At 38.6% G+C, this 22,132-nt stretch overlaps 2 protein-coding genes across 4 annotated transcripts in view; one reads left to right on the forward strand and one right to left on the reverse strand.

Moving 5' to 3' along the window:
* LOC122640792 (F-box protein At1g78280-like) overlaps positions 1-22,132 on the reverse strand; it is a 43,348-nt gene that overhangs the window by 5,803 nt on the left and 15,413 nt on the right. The window contains exons 2-14 of the mRNA XM_043834041.1: positions 22,110-22,120; positions 13,883-14,076; positions 12,658-12,768; positions 12,397-12,452; positions 12,062-12,204; positions 11,106-11,303; positions 10,811-11,010; positions 4,948-5,047; positions 4,184-4,774; positions 3,406-3,528; positions 1,915-1,995; positions 1,501-1,832; positions 1,122-1,376 (exon numbers count right to left, since the gene is read on the reverse strand). Of these exons, the coding sequence (XP_043689976.1) occupies positions 1,122-1,376; positions 1,501-1,832; positions 1,915-1,995; positions 3,406-3,528; positions 4,184-4,774; positions 4,948-5,047; positions 10,811-11,010; positions 11,106-11,303; positions 12,062-12,204; positions 12,397-12,452; positions 12,658-12,768; positions 13,883-14,031 (2,339 nt within the window). The 5' untranslated portion in view covers positions 14,032-14,076; positions 22,110-22,120. The remainder of the gene's footprint in view (positions 1-1,121; positions 1,377-1,500; positions 1,833-1,914; positions 1,996-3,405; positions 3,529-4,183; positions 4,775-4,947; positions 5,048-10,810; positions 11,011-11,105; positions 11,304-12,061; positions 12,205-12,396; positions 12,453-12,657; positions 12,769-13,882; positions 14,077-22,109; positions 22,121-22,132) is intronic.
* Positions 14,795-20,753, forward strand: LOC122640813 (heterogeneous nuclear ribonucleoprotein R-like). Of its 3 annotated transcripts, none has more exons than XM_043834057.1 (12): positions 14,795-15,086; positions 15,363-15,859; positions 15,954-16,043; positions 16,182-16,421; positions 17,798-18,019; positions 18,108-18,423; positions 18,517-18,827; positions 18,910-19,031; positions 19,116-19,230; positions 19,308-19,391; positions 19,536-19,989; positions 20,672-20,753. In XM_043834057.1, exons 1-11 carry the CDS (start codon positions 14,903-14,905, stop codon positions 19,623-19,625), a joined length of 2,271 nt encoding a protein of 756 aa, XP_043689992.1. In that variant the 5' UTR covers positions 14,795-14,902; the 3' UTR covers positions 19,626-19,989; positions 20,672-20,753. The 3 variants fall into 3 exon arrangements, with proteins under 3 accessions (XP_043689992.1, XP_043690009.1, XP_043690002.1); XM_043834074.1 differs by having other exon boundaries at positions 19,116-19,222; positions 19,303-19,391; XM_043834067.1 differs by lacking the exon at positions 20,672-20,753 and having other exon boundaries at positions 19,536-19,992.

A 22,132-nucleotide genomic window follows, 5' to 3' on the forward strand; every position in this document is an offset into this window, starting at 1 on the left:
TAGGCTGGAAAAAATAATAATTGATGGAGAGAAAGAAAAGAGGGAAGTTAGGTGTAGGAATAGGGTAACATAGGGCTGGAAAGAGACTGCTTAGGGTGTTCCTCTATTAGAGGATTAGGTTTATCGAGATCTGATCTCAAAGAAGGAGGAACCCCAAAATCGCAGAAGAGGCTTCCAGCTGTTTTTTAATAAAAAACGATAGGAGAGAAAGGGGGCAGCTCTAAATCATCGATATAATGTTTACCTCATTAGTGCTGCCCCTGTTTTTGTGCTGAAAAGGAGAAAAACAGGAGCAGGAAAAAACGAGAAAAAAGGGAAAAGAAGAGGAGAGATCGATTGGAGGAAAAGAAGGGAGAAAATTGGGTTTTTCTCTCTCTAACCTAGATCAGACCAGCTTTGATACCATGTTGGTTGAACCATGGGTTAGAGAGAGGGAAGAAAAATAATAGAATTGATTGATTTAATGAGAGAAAGACCCCCTCTATTTATAATAGAGGGGAAGTTACAACTTATATAAGCTAGGCGATGTGGGACTAAACCCACGCAGCCAACTAAACACTTGAGAACATAAAATACCCCCAAAAGGACCAGAATACCCCCACGGTATTCTGGAGTACATTATTCTAACACTTGGCTCCAGTAGAATTTCTCAAAAGATTTTTTTTTTCAGGTATTTAAACTCTGAAAGGAGATCAAGACCTTACAAGGGACTTGGTAATGGATTGCATTAAATTTGAAACATTGTACATGAATGGATTGGCAAGCCAATGTACAACAGGACATTAGAAGTTAGAATTCACAATCCATGGTCCCACCTTCTCCCAAAACTTCAAGAGGTCCAAATAAGTTGTTTGAACAGATTTTCAGAACCACCCAATTTATGGCTTCTCCTAAAATATCTTTTGAAAGAACCAACAGAATAAATGGTCAAGGTAATCTGATCCAGTTTGTTTTTCTCAGATCTATGAGTGATACGTGGAATAGTCCTCACAAGGAACATGTGCTAGGTCCCCAAGAATCATATTAGAAATTACTACCAATAAAGCTCAGTCAGAGAATTTTTTTCATTGCAGAAATTCTTGTAAGATGAACAAAATTTTATGCAATGAATGAAGACATACCATCTGACCAAGCGGCTTGAGACATCCTTTTTCTTCCTAGTGAGAGTTTCAATGAAAAGACCCCATTCTACTGGAACACTGGAGTGTTGAGTGACCCCCAGAATAGAATTCATTGAAGACAAATTCGTCTTCTTTTCATTGTCTGAATAAATAGAATCAGGTAATGAAGGCAAGGGCAAGAGATGAAGTTTCCGTAGTTGATCTCCCAAAAATGAAGCCAGATTTAGTACATCATCCCATGATAGAGCATCTCTTCTGCGAATAACACAACCAATATCAAGGCCTGAATTACTGGATTTCAGTTGTTACTTCTGGCATAACAAAAGGGTGAAAGTTGAACTTCCTTTATTTAGAATGAAGCTAAGCTAGAATGACTTACAAATGAGCAAATATATCCCCCTCACATCTTCTAGTAATTATATATGGCCATATCTTTGTGCATGCAACAGAATTGACCAATTCATGAATTGAAATACCAGCTTCTCTATATTCAAATTGTTGCTTGCTCCATACACCAAAAGGGTAACCATCTGCCACAGACTTCCCTGGAACCAGATTGCACTTGGCAATTACATCTGGAACTCCATTTCCATCCCATGGTACAGTTGTATAAGACCCATTTTCATAGATGAGAATTCCACTTCCCAAAACACTTGGAATGTGATCTTTCAGGGAGCAGTTGACTTTATAAAGCAGACTATAGAACTCAAGCTGCAAGGATGCAGTAGATAACTGTAGACGTGTACAGAAAATACAAAATTTATGAAAATAGGGTTAATAGATAAAACAATACCTCAGTGCCCAAACCATGGATAGAAAATTCCAACCCTCCTTCAACATAAATCTTAATTACATAGCCATCAATGAGGAAAACCTGTTGTCAATAGATATTAGATAGGCTATTAATTAACAGCGAAAGTTATTTCAAAGCATGAATCATTCCCTTAGACACACAAATTACTGCTGCTTTCAACATATTAGATTTACAGAAGGGTTTCTTACATGAACAGTGTGGGAGGGCATTCCAACAGGCAGTTTTATCTACCAGTGGACAAATTCTGATGGTTGGATAGAAAGGGAATTCCCTTGATGAGCCACGTGTCAAATTTGATGGTCTATCTTAACCATCTGGCCCATATGGATTCCCCCCCCCCCTTTTTTGACAGTCCCTGTTCTTTGAACAATACCACACAGAACTTTCTCAAACAATGTTGCAAGCGTTTCATTGACAAGTGGAGAAATCAGGTTAGTCTGAAAATGAACTAGTAGATGACGACATGGACAAAAGGTCTACGAACTTTAGGCTGCAACAAATATTAACATATGGTAGAAAAATGGCCCATGTGAAAATCCAGCCCATATAAAGAAATTTCAATAATGTCATAACCAGACTAGTTGCTTTAACTCGAGCAAGTAATGAAGCGAGTTATTCCACCCAAGTTTCAATGCACTTCACAAAATAAATCAAGGAGGTTAATATATTCAGTGTGAGAGCTATTTCAAAATTACATATTTTGATATTTGATTTAATATCTTTAAGATTAACTAATAATATGGCAAAATGTCTCATGAAATTCTTGCCATTCTGAATCATGCCTTTTCTAATATTTTCATGCAAGTGTGATAGGGTAATTCCATGTAATCAGGTCTCTTCTAATATTTCATAAAACCAGAAATTCTTGCCATTCTGAAATTTCTCTGCAAGATGTCTCATGAAATCTGAAGTACCAAATTTCCTCCATAATAAAAACTATTCTAGCATTCATTTTCATCCCATCACGTGTTCATTAAATTTTATGAAAATAACTTACTTGTTGAGGTTCATGGCAAAGAAATTGATCTTGCCATTTGTCTCCCATTTTCAGTCACAAAGATAAGGAATTTAACAATATAAAAAAATCTTGCAACATCTCTTTTTTAGGACTTCCACTTCTCTCAGGCATGTAAATTATATCTCTTCTAAAAATAGTAACAAAAACCAAAATTTGCTAATTGAAAACAGACACCTTGAAGAATGCTAATTGTTTTGAGTTTACTTATGCTTATTTCTTCTTGTTTGTGAAAGTTTATCAAGACTGAGGTCTATATGGTCACATAAACTACTTCAATTTTTCCCCATCTGAAAAGATATTTTTGGTGTATTTGCTAATATACTTCCCAAATGGTTGACTGACATACATTCCCAAATAAATAAAAGTATCAGTTCATATGAACAAAAAGAAACACCAGTTCAATTGCATTTAGACTAAAATTATTATATGCATTACCAGGGGCGCTCACTTACAGGATTGCTACCTGTGCCAACTGGAAACCTCTCATCATCCGAAGGAGCAGGCAAATTATGGAAAGCACAAATTTTCGCCATGCATGATGACCATTTGTCTGTGTTCATTGCTAGACAAGCACCCTAAGACAGTTCAAAAGATGCAATGGTTATGGTGTAGACTAGATGTAAAAGAGATAGTAACCAAGTGAAATCATGGAACAAATACAACATTTGTAAATGCAATCCCCCCCCCCCCCCCCAATTTATTTTTTTTGGATAATCTGGCAATGGTCAGGTTGCAGAATAAAGTATTGAAAACCATTTGTGGGGATCTAATCTAAGAACTGATACTTATGGGATACATCGTGGGAAGTGAGAAGTGTGCATGTGGGGGTGGTGGAGGGGCTGTAGGCTTTGGGATAGGGCCACCAGTGACAGGTCTTAGCGTAGAGATAACCTGCGGTTTGAAGAGGAAAACTTACATATGCTTTTTCTGAAACAGATGCCATGTTTTTCCAACCATTAAAAGAAAAGATACAGATATATGGTTAGGATCATCACAAGCGGCCGACTCTTGGCTAAGGAGATCTCCAAGGCCCACTGACCTACAGCAATGTATATCATAATGCTGTAGGTCAGTGGTCACAAATCCAAAGGTTCAACAGCCATCTTAAGATCACTATCCATATCAAAATGCCAATTTGACCTAATTTAACAAAACATAGAGATTGGCTAAAAACAAATGATTTAATAAAATAGATAAGACAGAAAAATATTCTTTAAAGGAAAAAATTACCTTCCATATTAAGTTTCTCATCCCTGGTTTTCCAACCCAAAGCTTGTGTAACCATCCTCTCATTTCTCTTTCACTTATGCAGTTGCCTGGACTCCATATGGAGCTATAGTGGTCTCTCACTTCCTCTAGAAAAATGGATAAGAAATCTATATTGTAAGAGAAATTCTGATTTTGCAAGTTACTGTAACATTTAGAGAAACCATTTGTAGTTTTTTCATTATTATCATCAACACATGGGTCTTCCCCAGTTTCAGAAACTCTGACTCTCTTCTCTTCCCTCATGATTGCTGGGTGGGTCAACCATTCTTCATCATGGAATACATTCCCTTTGGCATTTCTGAAAGTATTTTCATCAACAGCAAGCAATCCAGCCCGACAAACTCCTTTATGACGATAACCAGGAGCCATATCCAGGCATACAAATTCAAAATTTTTTGAATTGACAAAATTTTGGGTAACAGCAATAGTTGTTTCCAGATTGAGCACACAGTGCCACCACCCACTTGGGACAAATATTGTTTCACCAGGTAACTGGGTGCACTCTATTGGTTTGTCTTCATCCGCAAGCAGGGGATAAATATCAAGCCACCACTGTGACCGCAAAGACAAAATCACACAAGGATTTAGCAACATACATAAATAAATGATTCTATTACAATAATAAAGAGATAAAAAAAACAAAGTTACCCAAACAAGAACTGTGGGTGGGAGGGGAGATGATAGTGCTGATGGATGATCATATCCACCGTTAAAATTTTTAGTACCTGCAAAGATGTTGGAGTCTCAATATTTACGTCACCATCTTCGTCATTTACATGTACTGTGACACCAAGCGGTACTCTACCCGGAGGGTACAATGCCCACCTAAACATCATTGAGATATTACCTGTCAGACATTAGCTGTTTCAACTACAAAAAGCAGACCACTGAAGAAGCAAATTGACTGGTCAAGAGAAGGATTATAACTTCCCAGACAAAGACATAAGGGTAGAAATCTATGGCACCAACATATATAGAAAATGTATAAAGCAGGGAGAAAGAATTACAGGCATCTCTGATTGAATTACAGGTGCATCATAGTATCTGATTGTTGAATAAAGAAGAAACTTGATTAGCTTTTTAAACTGGCCTTTATACCAAATAGGAAAGATAGGAAGGGCCAACGGTAAGTACTCTATGTTGAAGTTAAATATTTGGACATCAAAACAGTTCCAAGGAACACGTAGATAGATCATAGAGCGAGAGGAATATAAAAGAGTATCAGCATCCATGAAGAATTATCAACTAAGTAAGTGTTTATGCATGAAACCTCCCAAGCCATTTCCCAAAGATTTCATAAGCTTCAAATTGCAAAACTACAAACCACAACTACCCACTATTTCCTTCTGTATATATTGTCCTATTCCATCAAATGGCACTTTTCAGAATCCTCCTGTTGGAACGTATGTAGGGGTATTCTAGGAAATGGTCTTGGCATGCCCGTGTAATGAGGGTTGTAAAGGAAACAGTACTATGTAAGGACATTATTATACTTACCATCTTTTATTTTTTTGAAAAGCAATACATAAAATAAAGGCAATCACAGAGCCCTAACTTCTTCTTTTCTTCTTCTTCTCCGACACTGCTGGTACGCCCTACTCTTTATAAATAGTTGTGCTCCATAAAATGGAACTGAACTTGGTAGCAGAGCAGACTAACATTCTAAGCCCGTTTTGAGAGTCGGCTAGCTTTTCAAGCTCCCACACTTCCAGTGCAGAGTTCCATCAAAGAAGCAGGACTCCAGCTGAGCATAATATGTAAGGTACATTATCCTATCACCATAAAAAAACAGAGTGAAGATCTGTGAGAGTTGCTTAGGTAAGTTCTCAACCACAAGAGATTTGTTGGCTATGAACCCTTCCTTGGTTTGGGTCGCCAAGGGTCCCTAATCTCTGCCCTAAGTCCTCCCGAAAAAAGAAAGGTTCAAAAAGTCAGATTTTGGTCACATTTAGGCCTGACCGAAATCAACTGAAATGGGCAAAATTTCGCTGAGACATTGCATTTTTTGCCAGTATGTTTCGGTTGGCCATTTCACGAAGGGGGGGGGGGGGGGAACGATATTAAGCTCCGATACTTCAGGGCAACCGTATTTTAACCTATATAAACATATGTAAACTTTTATATTACAAGAAAATCACAAAACACATGTAAACCTTTATATTACAAGAAAAATCACACGAAGTGGATGTTTGGATTTGCACCCTTGGTTGGCAGTATACACCAAACCCTGTTTCATACCTTGTGTAATAAAAGGCAGAAAATGCAACTAAAACAAGTAATATACACCATGAATGAAGACACATAATATTGATTACTATTGAAGTAGTAAAAAGTACACGTACCATAGTCTCATAGAGACCCAAATCCCAACAATACTCCTCTGTGTGGTGATACATGAGTACAAAGTGGACCCCCTCAGGCTATCCTAATGTCTAATAGTACGAACTATGACCTGGAATTGTTGAATGTGGCCAAATCTTCACCAAACAATGTCGTCGGAGTGACGTGGCAACCCCCAGCACCATATTCCAGCAGTGTGTAGAGGTGAGGTGGCAAAAATCAGCAAAAAAATGAGTTTTCTCCTTCATGCAGTCAAACCAGGCGAAACTCACGAGTTCTGGTCGAAATTTCGACCAAAACTCTTGAAACAGTGTCTTTTACAAAGCCCCAAAAGTCATATTGCCGAAACGATATGACATGAGGTCGAAATTTCGGCAAAACACCGAAATTTCAACCGAAACAGTGTTGATCCCTTAATTCGCCTATCATTTCGTTTCAAGGCCTTTGAAGTTAGTGAAATTTCCAAAATTTTGCTGATATTTTGGCAAGTTTTCGAACTATGAGAAATAGGCCTCATGATGCGAGTGTTGTGACCTCGAAACAATGGAGGTGTTCTACCGCTGGTTGCAGGGTTGATTCGGTGGGGCATGTTGAGATGTCTTTGGGTGGAAGTCCAAAACCATTAATGGGATCCTGGTTCAGTCCTTGCAATAGAATCAGAATCCACAATAGACAGGATCCCAAGGAGGTGAGAACTACAAAAGTGAGTTTGTTAACATTGTTTGTCCCTTATGATCAGCAACCAAACACCTTCAGGAATCCTCCAACACAACAGCAAACTAACAGCACAACTTAAGAATGAATAGGTTGATATAAAAAAAAGGGTGTACTCAGTGCACGAGGCTCTCACCACTGCACGGTCTAGAGAGGGTCATAATGTACGTAGCCTTATCCCCGCTCTGCAGAGAGGCTGTTTTCAGACTCGAACCTACGACCACTAGTTCGCAATGGAGCAACCTTACCGTTGCGCCGATGCCGGCCCTTTGAATAGGTTGATAATATTAAGGGAAAAAAGAAAGAAAAAAGAGATAAGAGGGATATGAATAAAGGATTTTCAAGGCCTAGGTGAGCATCTCACCAACCAAAACAAGGCATCCCCCCCAGCAACCCAACATCTCACTAAGCTCCACTACATCTCATAGCTATTCGCATAAATCAGAAATTTCCTTCAACTTTTAACTTACTTCAAAATGCTTATAGGCAAACCTTTTATAGAGTGGTTGGGAGGGTTCTAGACTCTCATTGGGACTCTCCTAGACTCTTTCTTTGACCATTAATGAACTGCAAATTTCAAAGACTTAGACAACCATCAATGAACTGACTTACAATTTCAAGGACTTCCACAACCATCAATGAACTGATTTATTGACTGAAATAATATCTTCCAAGTCTTCAGATAATAGTTGTAACTAACTAGATAATGCTTCTCAAATTCTACATACATGCATTAATTATTTTTTACCCTCCTTTGATTAAGACTTGGACTGATTAATTACGACTGGATTTGGGTGAACCAGAAAACACCCAGACCTGATTGGTATGCCCTGAACCAACTGAACTTGGCATAGTTCGAGAACTTGCGAGATCTCGCCGAGTTTCTTGGTTTTTCGAAATCCCGAGACGAGATGGGGGTCGAGTCACAAAAGTACAATATCTCTCCAAGATCTCGGTCGGTTTGACATAGGAAAATGTCCATCTAGGTCCTTTATATGAGTGCCAGATCTCAAGATCTTGCTGAAAAATCTTGGTATACAGACACCTATCTATGCCACGAACCAAGACAGATACTTATTTATGCCTAATATAATTTAAGTAAATGTTTTTGTATTTGTATTTCATTTACTTAAGATATTATTCATAAATAAGCAAATACCCCCCTATTTGAATCCAATAAAAATAGTTAAAAAATCAAATTCCAAAAGAAAAAAAAAGTCAACCCCCCAGTTCAAGAACAAAAACTAGATTTTCGACGGTAGGTGCAATTTTCAACTTTCTAATGCTGGGGTTTTTCTCAAATCTAAAAATTTCATAAATCTTATTAGTGGTAAAACATTGCTAAAAACCAAAAGTGCGGTAAAATATTCATTTGTTTTGATGTCAAAAACTATTTTCATTGAAGCGATTTTGTGACATTCGTGCCACCGAATTAAGTTTGACGGTAAATAACTCTTTCAATATAAATCAGATTTTAACAATCTTGGACTTGTTGGAAAGCTTTGTGTTGAAAGCTTTCCAACAAGTCCAAGATTGCTTAAATCTGATTTATATTGAAGGAGTTATGTACCGGTCAAACTTAATTCGGTGTGCGCGAATGCTGTCAAAATCGCTCTGAATGAAAATAGTTTTTTGGACATCAAAACAAATGAATATTTTACCGCACTTTTGGTTTTTAGCAATGTTTTACCATAATAAGATTTATGGAATTTTTAGATTTGAGAAAAACCCCAGCATTAGAAAGTTGAAAATTGCACCTACCGTCGAAAATCCAGTTTTTGTTCTTGAACTGGGGGGTTGACTTTTTTTCCTTTTGGAATTTGATTTTTTAACTATTTTTATTGGATTCAAATAGGGGGGTATTTGCTTATTTATGAATAATATCTTAAGTAAATGAAATACAAATACAAAAGCATTTACTTAGATGATATTAGGCATAAATAAGTGTGTTTGTCCTGTGTCTGTCCTGGTTTCTAGCATAAGTGTCTGTCCTGCTTTCCCACTAAGTGAAACTCCTATTTGGACTTTGTTTTTGCAAAATCTGATAGTGTCATTGTGTTCAAATGGCCTAAAATAGGCTGAATACCAAGTTTCAGACCCAAACTAGGTCTAAAACCCACCGAGATGAGGCTTCGAGTCGAGAAAAAAAAAAAGGTGCACCAACTCGGTGAGATCTCGACTCGACTCGGTTTTTCAAGGGTCCGAGTTGGCACCGAGACCCGAGTTTTCGAACCTTGGAACTTGGTTCAGTTGAACCAGAACAGGTTCATTCAACGAACCGCAGGTTAAGGTAGAGGTCTGGTTTCCCCCCTTCTTGCGATGGTACTGCTTGGAGTAGAACTTATCTACATCAATCCTTCAAGTCACCCTCAAGGTACCTATGAGTGCCTAAAATTTCAGCCTCAATGGCCTTGTATCCTGGACACAAGAGTTCACCCAGTGAACAACTCAGTCATCACTCACAGGGAGCAGATTGAAGTTTCTGAAAATTTTTCCTTGGATACAAACCTTGTTCAGAATTTGGGTATGGATACTGGTAGAGAGTGTACTCCCACAGGCTTGGGTACCCAACCAAACCCAGTTTCCAAAAATTATTCAATTTATAGCTGGTAGTAAATGTCAGATACTAGCGGATGAGTGGAATCTGTGTCAGGGAGAACCAACAATACTAGTACAGCCATCTTTCCAATGGACCTAATAAATCCCCAAATTTCTGTAGTCAAGTTGGATAATACCAGCTATATGGATTGGTCTCACTCAGTCAAGCCATTTCTAAGGAGCCATGGAAAGCTGGGATATATTCATAGTTATCAAGGCGACGCCATAGCGTCCAGGCTCCTTGGTCGCCTTGGGCGCCTTACCACCATGGCGGTGTCGCCTTGAATTTTGACCCTCTAAAACGCCATGGTCGCCTTCCCGCCTTGATAACTATGGATATATTACGGGAACTATCTCAGCCCAAAACCCCAATAATCCTACATATCTAAAATGGGAAAATAACTCAATGGTAATGACATGGCTGATCTTTTTTTAATCAAGTCTTTTTGGCTATTTAGAGAGAAAGGAACAACAAAAGTTTCCTCTCATTCCTTTTCTATGGGTTCTCTAGTCTCTGGTCTCCACTCTTACAGAAATTAGAGGTCTAACCTTTTTCTGTTCCCACAATAATTAGATGAGATAATTCATCCAAGAGTAGAGCTGTAAGTATGAACTAGAATCTAAGATTCCATGCAGCTTTGCATTGTTCAACTGTCTTGCTCGATGGTATTGTTTTGAGTGCATGGACTTTTGTACATAGGAATCAAATCTCCCATTCAAGTATCAAGCAATCTCATCACTTATCAGATAAATCAATGCAAACACTTGGGAAGATATAATTAGGAGAAGAATGCCATTGACAATCAACAGTTTCTTTTGCTGCTATACTATGGATTCCTTCTTTAATTGGAAAGAAAATCTGGATCAAATAAAAACCAACTGAATCTGACATACAGAATTAATAAAATAATTATCACTATACAGCAACAAATTTACCTTTTCCGCCCACATAAAAGAGTATTCCAAGCACTGGTAAGGGCAGGATCAACATGCCAAGATGCACCAGATCTCTCTGGCCCAATAATTAGCCATCGGAAAGGTGGTCGTTGATCTCTATCCAAGACATCAAAAAGGTCTTCTTGGAATAGGTAAGGCACACTATAATCTTTCAACAAACCTGGTGCAACTTCCCCAAACTGTTATTGAAAAAAAAAAAAAAAGAAGTCAGAAATTTAAAACAGCTATTTTAAAGAAGCTCCATAGTTCTAGAAGTCTAATTGCATAGAAGCACCTCATCATCAAAAATGTACAGAGGGTCCTCATCATGCTGAAGTTTCATGTACGAGACATAATCCTTGAATTTCATATTGATTTTTTTAGAACTCCTCTGAGAAATCCTGAATGCAGTATCTCCATAGTTCACCAATAATTGTTCAAGCGTCCATGTACTTCTTGCAGGCCATGTCTCAGCCAATTCAGTTATCAAAACCTGGAAATTGAGCACGAGGATGATTCCATGTTAACGGAATCAAACATTTATTGTTGGTCCTTCCAGTTAATCAACACAGAAATGTTCCATTTAAGAACAACTATATGAATAACAAACAAGCACATGGAAATCACACAAAAAAAAAATAGAATATCAGGAATGGGCAATAAATGTGGACAATACAAAAGATAAAAATAAGAGGTAAAACATCTGAGACAGTTAAGCAATTAGGTATCAAATAGGTAGCTTGCAAGCATAGGAAAGGATAACCGAATTCTTTCATTCCCCCCAGCCAATGTGCGAGATCATATTCTTTTACTCCTGCTGATGCCCAACTCCATTTCAAGTGATTCTTTGTATGGATGGGTGCATCTCTTTGGGTCGGAGCGCTGCTAGTAAATGAATGTTCCAAAGCCCAAAGAGGCTGACAAACCATAGCAAAATCAATCCACCGGGGAATCAAAGACGTCTGACCAAAGATATCAGACAAGTGATATGAACTTCAGAATGAAACTTCTAGTCTATCAGGTTCGAATGCATGCATTAATGGGATGGGGGAAAGTTGGTGCAGGCACAAGGAACTTAAAATTCTCAGAATGACTAAGCAGCTATCACAAAGGTTAGTAAGACAAATAAAAACAAAAAAATAAGGTCTAATAATAGTTGGAAACTTTTTTTAAAGAAGGAACATTTCCAGACAAAAAATTTAGTCCAGTCTGCATCAAAAGTATTTCTTCAAAAAAAAAAAAAAGCTTTACCGGTTTCTGTCCATCGTACTCATGATGAAAATCCTCCAGAGAGAGGTTTTTCTTTCTTTCAACATTTCCCTTCTCAAAAGAGAATGAATCCAATGTGGTAAAACACCTGTAAAATCTTCTGTACAGGAATAAGGAGTTGAATCCTGCATAAGGTATGAATATTAACGAAATTTTAGGAAACTATATAGAGCCTCAGTGAAGTATCAATGAAAGTTTCCAGGAAAACAGTGTTCTGACTGTCAGTTTAGAGAAGAAAAAGGGACTCTAGAAGAAAAGGGAAGGAAGATATTAAGTAGTAAAAGTCCAGTACCCAAACCATGAGAACTATATATTACCATCAAAATTCAGTGTCATTTTGGAAGGCTCTGCAAATTCATGCTGTACTTGTTGTCTGGCAAAAAAGGAAAATTTTAATTTGAACACTATAGGCAGAAAAAAGCAGAAGTTAAAAAAAATTACATGCTTTACGAATTCTCTGATGAGAAAATCCTCCAAAAGAATGTAATTCCGAAAAGAAAAAGGCTTTGGCGTTTTGGTTAGAAATTCGATAACACTTCAAAAGTCCGATACATTTTGCAAGAATCATCAATACATACCGGTGCAGCGTGGTCTCTTTCCAGGAGCCTTTGTACTCAAGTTGTCCCCTAGCACTTTTAAGGCATACAGCCATCCACAGTGGTTCTTCATTGCATAGAATGTACATCACACTGCAAAAATAAAAGAAAGAATTTATAGAAAAATAAATCTAACACATTCAAGCCTGTGAAAGAGAAAATGCTTTTTTTTTTTTTATATTTTAAATTTTTATAGTTGGGCCCCAAGGAGAGTTGAACTCATGACCTCTTCTTTGTGAGGTGCTGATCTTTGCCAACTGAGCAACCCCCTTGGGGTGAAAGAGAAAATGTTAAAGCTACAAGACAGAAAAAGAATTATTTCCAATCAAGTAGACAAGAACTATTAGCCCCATGGGGGGTGCGTAATCAAGAACTGTGTAGTCCTGAAGTAGATGACGCTGTATTAGACAATAATTGGTAATGATTTGATTCTAGGGAGCATGGTTTATAGTTGGAATGGAAACCAAGCAATTGTGGAATTGGAAAGGGGACCAAAAGGATTCTTTGTTCCCTCCAAACAATATGACAACTTGGTTTTTTGCTGGTTCTAGTTATGTCAAGGCAGCCTTCAGCAGCCAAGTTTATTTATTAGGCAAACAATCACTTTTGGGGAAAAGGTACATTGCCAGATCAGGAAGAATTTTCTACCCTCAGCAATAGAACTAAATGAATGTTATCTCTTGACTGGCACAACAGTAGCAGTAGATGCTAATGAACAATGCCTCCAAGCACCACTTGTGGCAGAACGCAGCTATTGAAGTCATTTCTGATGTATGAGATAACCTTTTCAAAGTTTCATTCTAGTAGATTAGCTGTACCTGAATATCAATGGAAATTAAGAAGAAAAAAAGAAGGGCCTTTTTTTCTTTTCTTAATAAACTTGGAGCAGGACATGAAGCTCAAGCTAAGTCTAACCGGACAACAGTAGCTCGTGCAGTTGTAGTTACTAGCGGGAAAGAATAATGATAGAGCAAAAACGAGATTTTAGGATATCATATAGACCAATATGAAATGCGAAACTGGGGAAACAGAGAATCCAATATTAAACTAAATTCCAGTGAAATCATACTGCAACTAAACGAATCAGAGAATTAACAGAGGAAAAAATTATTCTGAATAATTACGATGATGGTTCTTACCATTCGAGAATGAAGAGAATATAATTTTCTTTAGGATGGGGGAGCTAACAGAGAGAGAGAGGATGGACCTGCTAACGCAAGCAAGGCGAGCGACATCACGAGGTGTGAGATTCTCCAAGATAGCACAGATGATTTCATCAGGGAGGATTCGCAATTCTCCCAGAGCAACTGTTCTACGATCTTTCACCTCCATCACCTGCGATTGAGTGCCCTCCATTGTTGGCTATGTGTTTCTAAGATCTGAACTTCGTTATAATTTTTCCTTCTTTGTATGTTAGGTTAACACATTTGAATTACGTTGGGCTCAAAACAATAACAAGGATAAGATAAGTAAAGACGCGCTTTACGAACAAAAAGAGCGCGCAACTCGGACAGCGTAACACGAACGCAATCCCCGCGCGTCTCGGTGGTTGCCGCGTCCAAGATCTGACTCAGATGCTGACTTGGCAGGTGGTCGCGCACAGAAATTAAACCTTTTCCGTACACCACAAATCATCTCAAGTTTCGTGGAAGTTATCCCAGAACACACTCCCTTCGTTCCTCGTCTTCGAGTTGAAGCTTCTACGTCAGGCAACCATGTCAACGAAAACATGATAAGGTCTTCGTTATCCAAGCCAACGACATCCATGAAAGCTCTACTAGTCTACTCCACCGTAAGCCTCGCCGCTCGCGCACCGACACAGAAGCAAAAAAGCAAAGAAAGGATAAATGATCTGTAGAACAGTAGAGTTTATTATAGCTTTCAACGTTCGAAAACGAGTGTGTTTCAGAAAAGGCTTATCTTACACTGTAGATCCATCTTTCACCATTGATGAAGCATCTGAAGGTATCAAAGTCGATGAAGTGAACGGCGTAAGATTTTTGCATTAGAGTCAACGTTAGTCAGTTTAAAGAAAAGAAATTCATTAATGGAAATAATTTATCGTTCTTTTCCTGAACAGTGCAAAGGCAAGTCAAGTCAAGTCAATTTGTGGGTTTCGACGTAGGGTTGAAGCTCTCGGGGTTCTTGCCTTCGGGACAGGATTTTGTATTCTTGTCTTGTGTCTGCAGTTTCTGCTCTGTTCTTCATTTTCTGTGTGCGATCAACGATGCCGCCGCGTGCAGTGAAGTGGCCGTCTACAGCGTCCGCACTGAAGAAAAAGTCACGGGCGAAAACCCCAGTGGAGACGAAAGAGGAACCAAGAGAAGTTGAAACCCTCCAAAACAACACCAACCACAGCACTGTCAGTGAAAAAAACGAAGAACACATTGAACCCTTTCCAACTCCGAAAGGTACACTTCTCTCCCCCTTTCTCACTTGTAAAAAAATTAAAATTCATAACTTCCTGTTCGTTCTTATGATTAAATTTGTTCTTAGTCTTAAATCCCAAAACCCTAGTGCGAAATGTCAGTTAAAGAAGAGTAAATGCAATTCCAGAGGAGTCTAACGGTAAAGACAATGTGGAATTGTAGGATTTGTTTCAGATTGTTGAACTTGTTTTACAAGAACCATAGCAAGAATCACGGAGAGATTTGGGTTTTTTTTGTTTTCCTATTGTATTTTATCAGAGGGAAAGGAGGAGAATGATGTTACCATTGGTTACCACGAGGTCGACAGATCGGAAAGGTTGGAGCTTGAAGACAATTACCCCCATTTTGAAGCGGAGGATTATGGTGGGACACAAATGGGGATGGAAGGTGAGGAAGAAGAACATTATGAGGGGAAGATTGATGGAGATCATATGATGGAAGATGTGATGGAAGGGGAGGGCGAGGAGGATGGACATGCTGAGGAGGTTGATGGTGAAGAAGAGGAAGAGCACCATGATGTAGCAAAGGAGCGGCAGGAGCGGCGCAAATGCAAGGAATTCGAGGTCTTTGTTGGAGGGTTGGATCGAGATGCTACTGAAGAGGATCTCAGGAAGGTTTTCATCCAGGTTGGTGAGGTCACTGAAGTAAGACTTATGATGAATCCAATGACTCATAAGAATAAGGGCTTTGCTTTCATACGCTTCGCAACCGTTGAGCAGGCTAGACGAGCCATCAATGAACTTAAGCACCCAACGGTATTAACTGTGTTGAGTTTGGTTTCTCTTTCTTATTCTCAAGATATTTAGGTGCCTTGAGGATATAACTTAAGATGGTGGTTTTCTATTTTAGGTCAATGGAAAACAGTGTGGGGTGTCTCCAAGTCAGGACAGTGATACTCTGTTTGTTGGCAACATATGCAAGACATGGACGAAAGAAGCTGTAAGTATGGCAATATGTTTTCAGTGAAGACTGTTGACTCAGCTATAACCTGTATATCACGGGTTCTACCCCAGGTTCCCTACCAAAGTTCTGCCTGCATAAATTACTTTGTGTTGGATCACTCTGTTTCTTATGCAGCTGAAAGAAAAGCTTTCACTATATGGTGTTGATAGCTTCGAGGATTTGACATTAGTTGAGGACTCAAAAAATGAAGGAATGAATCGGGGATTCGCTTTTCTAGATTTCCCTTCTAGGGCAGATGCCTTGGATGCATGCAAGCGCTTGCAGAGGATGGACGTTGTGTTTGGTACAGATCGGACTGCAAAGGTTGCTTTTGCAGACACTTTTATTGAACCAGATGATGAAATAATGTCACAGGTAGATAGATTGTTTCATACATTTCTCTTCTTTTGTCAGCAATTTTATTTAGACCCAAAGAAAATTGATGGACACAATCCATATAACAAAAAATTCATGGAAATAATCCATATAACGATGGGAAAAAAATCCGATGCGTACATGAGCTTCCTTGAGCTGAGTATAACTTTGCAGAGTTGTCTTTTTCATTTTTGAATGATTAACAATTTTATTAAAGGGATCTTGGAGGTTTGCACATGTTATTTGACAAATAAAGCACCTTGTTTCTTTAGTGAACTGCTCACTCCAATCCAAATTGAGATCAACAAACGATGTTGCTTATTTGGTTCAACAAGCAGGGAGTGTTGAAACCTTGACATTGTTGTGGGCTTTCTTATCCACTGAGGGACTAACTATTGTCTTGTTGTACTTATATCCGTTTTATTTTATTTATTTTTTCTTTTCTGTTGAGATTGGTATTTAGCATGCCTGCTAAACTTCTACCTCTTCTTCAGCTTTTATAATAAGGTTGTTATCTTGGAAGACTGCTTTCCTCGCACAGGAAGGTGGCTGCCTTTTTGAGATATTAAATCTTTATAATGTTGCTTTCACACATACAGCATACCCATGATGATGGAAGAAAAAGCATAACCTTTTTTATAAATTTCCCACTTTTAAGTAGGGCTGTAAATGGATCGGATTTGGCTCGGATAGTGCTATATCCGCATCCGCATCCGCATCTGATTAGTTATCGAACGGATTCAGATAGTGCTAAACAGATACGGACACGGATACGGATCGTATATTTTATCTGTTTACATGTAAATATAGCTTTTCGGATAGCAATAGTCTATCCGTATCCGCATCCGTTTAGCTTTCGGACGGATTCGGATAGTGCTAAACGGATACGGACACGGATACGGAAATGGATTTCCGCTATTCATTTACACCCCTACTTTTAAGTGCTAAACCTGTGTGAAAGCTTCATTTTCTTTTTTCAATTTCTAATTTTATGATTTTATCTTATCCATATTTCGTTACATCTATTCACATGCGCCACTCAATTAAACTTATTGGGACGGTGACGCTCAGTTTAGTTTTAGTGATTCTCCCATGTTCACTTTTTTCTTAACATGGATTTGACTAAAATACAAACTTATCTTTTCTATCATTTTTATTTTTTAATTAATCGTTGTCACTCAATATTACAGCAAAAACATTCTCACTCAAATAACGACAAAAACAATGATAATAGCATAACCTTATCCAGATGTGGATATGACAAGGCTACAAGTAGTGTGCTTATACTTGTGCTCCCAGAAAATTTGATTTTGATTGCATAGAGTTGTTAAATGTTTTGTGAATAGGATGATATAGTATGATTGTTTTTGTTACAGGTTAAAACAATATTCATTGATGGTCTGCCTCCTGCTTGGGATGAGGACCGGGTCAGAGAGCCTCTAAAAAAGTATGGGAAGATTGAAAAAGTTGAACTTGCTCGGAACATGCCGGCTGCTAAAAGAACAGATTTTGGTTTTGTAACATTTGACACACACGATTCTGCGGTGGCTTGTGTTGAAGGTATTAATAATACTGAGCTCCATGATGGCGATAAGAAGGTTGGTTTCTAGTCCATTTTCATCTTGTTGGATAGTTATTTGCAACAGTTCATTGATGAAATCAATTTGACCTTCTCATTGATTGCAGGTGAAGGTTAGGGCCAGGCTGTCAAGACCACGCCAAAGAGGCAAGTCAGCAAAACATGCCCGAGGAGGTTATTTAGTTGGACATAGTGGTCATCGGGGTGGCAGGGCCTGGAGCTCCAGTATGCCCCGTATGGATTCCTGGAGGTTTGCAGGGCGCAGTGAAAGAGTCACTCAAAGTCGTAACTCATATGGTGGTGGTTATAAGCGGCCATTTGATCCCAGAGACAGGCATCCACCTGTGGATATCATCCCTGAGAGAGTTGGGGATAGAAGGAGAATGCCCTCTCTACCAAGGTCCTATGATCGGAGGTCTCCTGGTATGTAACTTGTGATATTGACCGTCATATAATTCCATTTTTGGTGTCATTTTTCCCTTGTCTGAGGCAGCACATTTATTTTCTCTCAACCAGGTCCTGCTTATGGAAAGAGAAGCTCAAGGAGAGATTATATGTGGCATGATGAACCTCTTCCTAGATCATCTGATAACACTAGAGCTCATTCTGAGAGGCAATCGTCCTACAGAGATGCTTACCCTTCTCGTGGACCGAGGTACCCATACAGTCCTCCAAGAAGCACCTCTCATGGTGCTGCTCGTAGACCACCTCCTCTTTATGCTGAAGAAAGTTATGGAAGACCAGTGGAGCGTCCTTCAAGCTACCGTGACAGTAATAGTCGCGATTACAGTTCTATTTCTGGCTCTAAGCGTCCTCATTCTGCAATGGTTAGGGACTTAAACAGGCTACACACAGTCACTCTTCTTTTTCATTAATTTACTGATTAGATATATTTTTAAATTTTCTTAGGAAGAACTTCATCCTCAGTATACTGAGTCCACAGTTAGGCAATCAAGAGCTCGCTATGAATATGAAGGCAGCAGTGCTGCCATGTCATACAATGATAGTGCTTATGGAGGCGAGTCCACCAGGTCATTATCTGCTTGAACTTATCTCATATCATTGTCTATAGACCTTTCTGTCGATTCTGATATTTGTGTTTTTTTTTTTGCTAGGATGGGGCGTGGTTCTCATCTAGGTTATGATGGGGGTAGCCGGAGTTCTGCAGGTCATTCTCATGGGTTGTATGACTCACGTACATCACGTATGGGGTACAGCAGAGGTATGGAAGTCCACCAATATGTTTGTTTTGGTTCATAGTGAGTATCTTGAACATGGTTTCACCAAGTCCAGTTTTTGTAGATGAGGCAAGCAGAGGTGATGCTGGAGGAATGTACTCCAGTTATGGCAGGGATTATGTGTCTCGGGATTACATTTCTACTGAAGAAGATGTATGTTCATTAAGTTTTGTTAGCTGAAAATAATTCATTAACTCCATGACATATTTTAAGCTCCTTCTGGCAGTTAACACTCACATTCTGTTCCTTTCGCCTCTTTTCTTTTGTTCCTTTTTCTTTCTTTCTCCCATTTTTCAGGTGGATGCTGGTTCATATTCATCTCTCTACTCTAATCGCCGCATGAGTGATGGTTACTTAAGTGGGAGAGGTTCGGGATCCTATTATTGAGGTGACTTTGCTTTTGGTTACTCCATGGTGTTGTCTCTGATTTTGCTACAGATAGAGCATAAGAGACATGACTCAGCCTGTCAATTGTAAGAACAAATCCTTGGAAGCTGATTATCTGGGAAGCTTAGCAGGAAAGTCTGCCTGAAAATTCCAAAACATTGTCTTCTTTAATGGATGGAATTTCGCTATGTGGATAGGTCTTTGATTACTTAAAAGACTTTCGAAGAGATCAACCTATTCAGTTCATCTCCTGTACTCTGGAAAGATTGATTCTAGGATTTTAGTTATTTATATAAATCCAAGGATGAGACAGTGTAGGGTTTAACTTCTTAGGAGAATTGAGAAATATGGCTCGGCCATTCAAGTTCAAATTGTGTTATTTTAACTTTTTATTTTATTTGGCATCATTGGAACAAGGAAGCTTATGGTCTAATTCCCATAGATCATCTGTGGATTATTCGAACTAGTTCAAAATGGTTGTATGAACTCAATATCTTCCCCTCCCCCCCTCGTCTAACGATGGTCTTAATCTGTCCTTTGTTGCTACGGTTAATAGACTTCCTTCATCCTTTTATAATCATATTCCTGTTTTGAATTACCCTGTTTTGATTTGCGCAGGACCCTCTAACTCAGTCCTAGAGAGAGTGGGGTGGACATATTCCATTTTGTTAGAACGACAACTTGTTTTGACTGCTGCAGGTTTTATGGACAAAGGTAGAGCCTTGGAAGCTGATACAATCGGCCTATGGCTGGGCTTGGAGCAAGTGGCGCAACTAAACTTGAAGATAAGCAAAGCATGGTGTACAAACAAGCAGATCACCCTTTTTCTGCCGAAGCCTAAAACTCCTTGGCCGATGCATTTAGTAACCCAGTTCATAAAAATTCAAAACTTACTGGCTGATATTCCTATCTTTGTCACCCCTTCCCCACTACTTTTATTATTTTGTGACTTCTTCTCGTCTTTCGCCTGTACCAATGGGCACTCTTTTGTGTACAACAACTATGTATAAGTGCTTCTTGTTTATTTATTTTCTATTATAAAAAAGAAGTTGAAATTGTGTTTGAAAGAGGAGCTCAAATCCATAATGTATGACATGGTGATGCTATTTATAGACATGTTTGATCCTATCCAGATTGATGGATAAACTGAAGCTTAACAAGTTAAAGACTTTTTTCCCATATGCTTAAAGGATTTGAGCTGTCTCACAGAACTCCAGTTAAAGGCTTGTTTGGGCTGCTCTTCTCTGTATGGCTGCGTTATCAGGATGGTAGGTCAGTTTGACAGTTGAAGTGGGTTATTCGGAGTCTGAACTTGATATTTCCCCATGTTGAAGGTGATTCTCTAAAGATGTTTTAGTATTTAGTTTTCCAGCAGTTCTAACTTTCTAATGTGAATCAGTTTGCTTATTTTTGGTTGAGGAGGGCATTGAAGTCTACTTGAGTGGGTTTTATAATTTGCTTTCAGTAGAAGGATTTGTGTCATTCCTCTCTTATAAAGGAGGATTAGTTTTCACCTGTTGCAGTTCATGTGGGAGTTAGGACTTGACACTAACCAGGATTTTAAGGTCTTACAGCTGAGATTTTGGGGTCCAGTTAAAATACTTGGTACAAGAATATCTCAAACATACTTGGATTACCAACTAAAGGTGTTTTTGGTTGACTTTGAGTGTTGTTACTGATGTAGTTGATGGTCTTTGTGCTTTAAATACATTTTTGTTTTGTATTATTGCAAAGCTTTGTAACTTGCATACTTATACATTTTTTTTGGTTTGCTTATTATGCGCGTATAAGGACCACTTAGTAGATATCACTGTTTCTGAATGACTAACCGTGATCTGGAAGGTATAAGCTGTTTGGGAGTGCTATTAGAAACACTAGTATTCTGCACTATATAAAAGTTCACTTAAGTGAAACTTAAAAACCATACTTCTTGTCAATCCTAATACATGTATAAAAGAGGTAGGCTAAGAATTTTTTTTTATCTAAGGTGGTGAATTTTACATTACCGAAAAAAGGGTAATTCTTACATTTGTGAATAATCTATTTCTTATTGTTATCTAAAGCTTTGAATTTTGAATGTTTAATGTGATTACTTATCTATTACCATTAAGCCTTCAATTATCACTATCACATGGACCACCAAATGGCAAATAATGACCTTCACTAGACATAGTGAAGCCTAGAAGGATCCTATATGTATAACTGCAACGATAACAGACCAATAATAGAACCTATTAAGAAAACCCCATAAACCCAAAAACCAACCGGGCATAAACAAAAGCCGACCGAAACGAAACCCACGATTGGCTTTGATTTTGACTGCTAAGTGCTAATGCAAAAAACCATGTTAAACCAGCCAAATCGACGTATTAAACCGAGCGAACCGACGGATTGACAGTTGACACCCTATTTCCCGCTGCATAACTGCATAAGCATACAAATTAATTCGGCCACTACACGCACAAAGCCATAAAACCCCGCCGCTCCTCCAGTCTCTCGGCACCCCT

The sequence above is a fragment of the Telopea speciosissima genome, chromosome 1, assembly GCF_018873765.1.
Source record: "Telopea speciosissima isolate NSW1024214 ecotype Mountain lineage chromosome 1, Tspe_v1, whole genome shotgun sequence".
Lineage (NCBI taxonomy): Eukaryota > Viridiplantae > Streptophyta > Magnoliopsida > Proteales > Proteaceae > Telopea > Telopea speciosissima.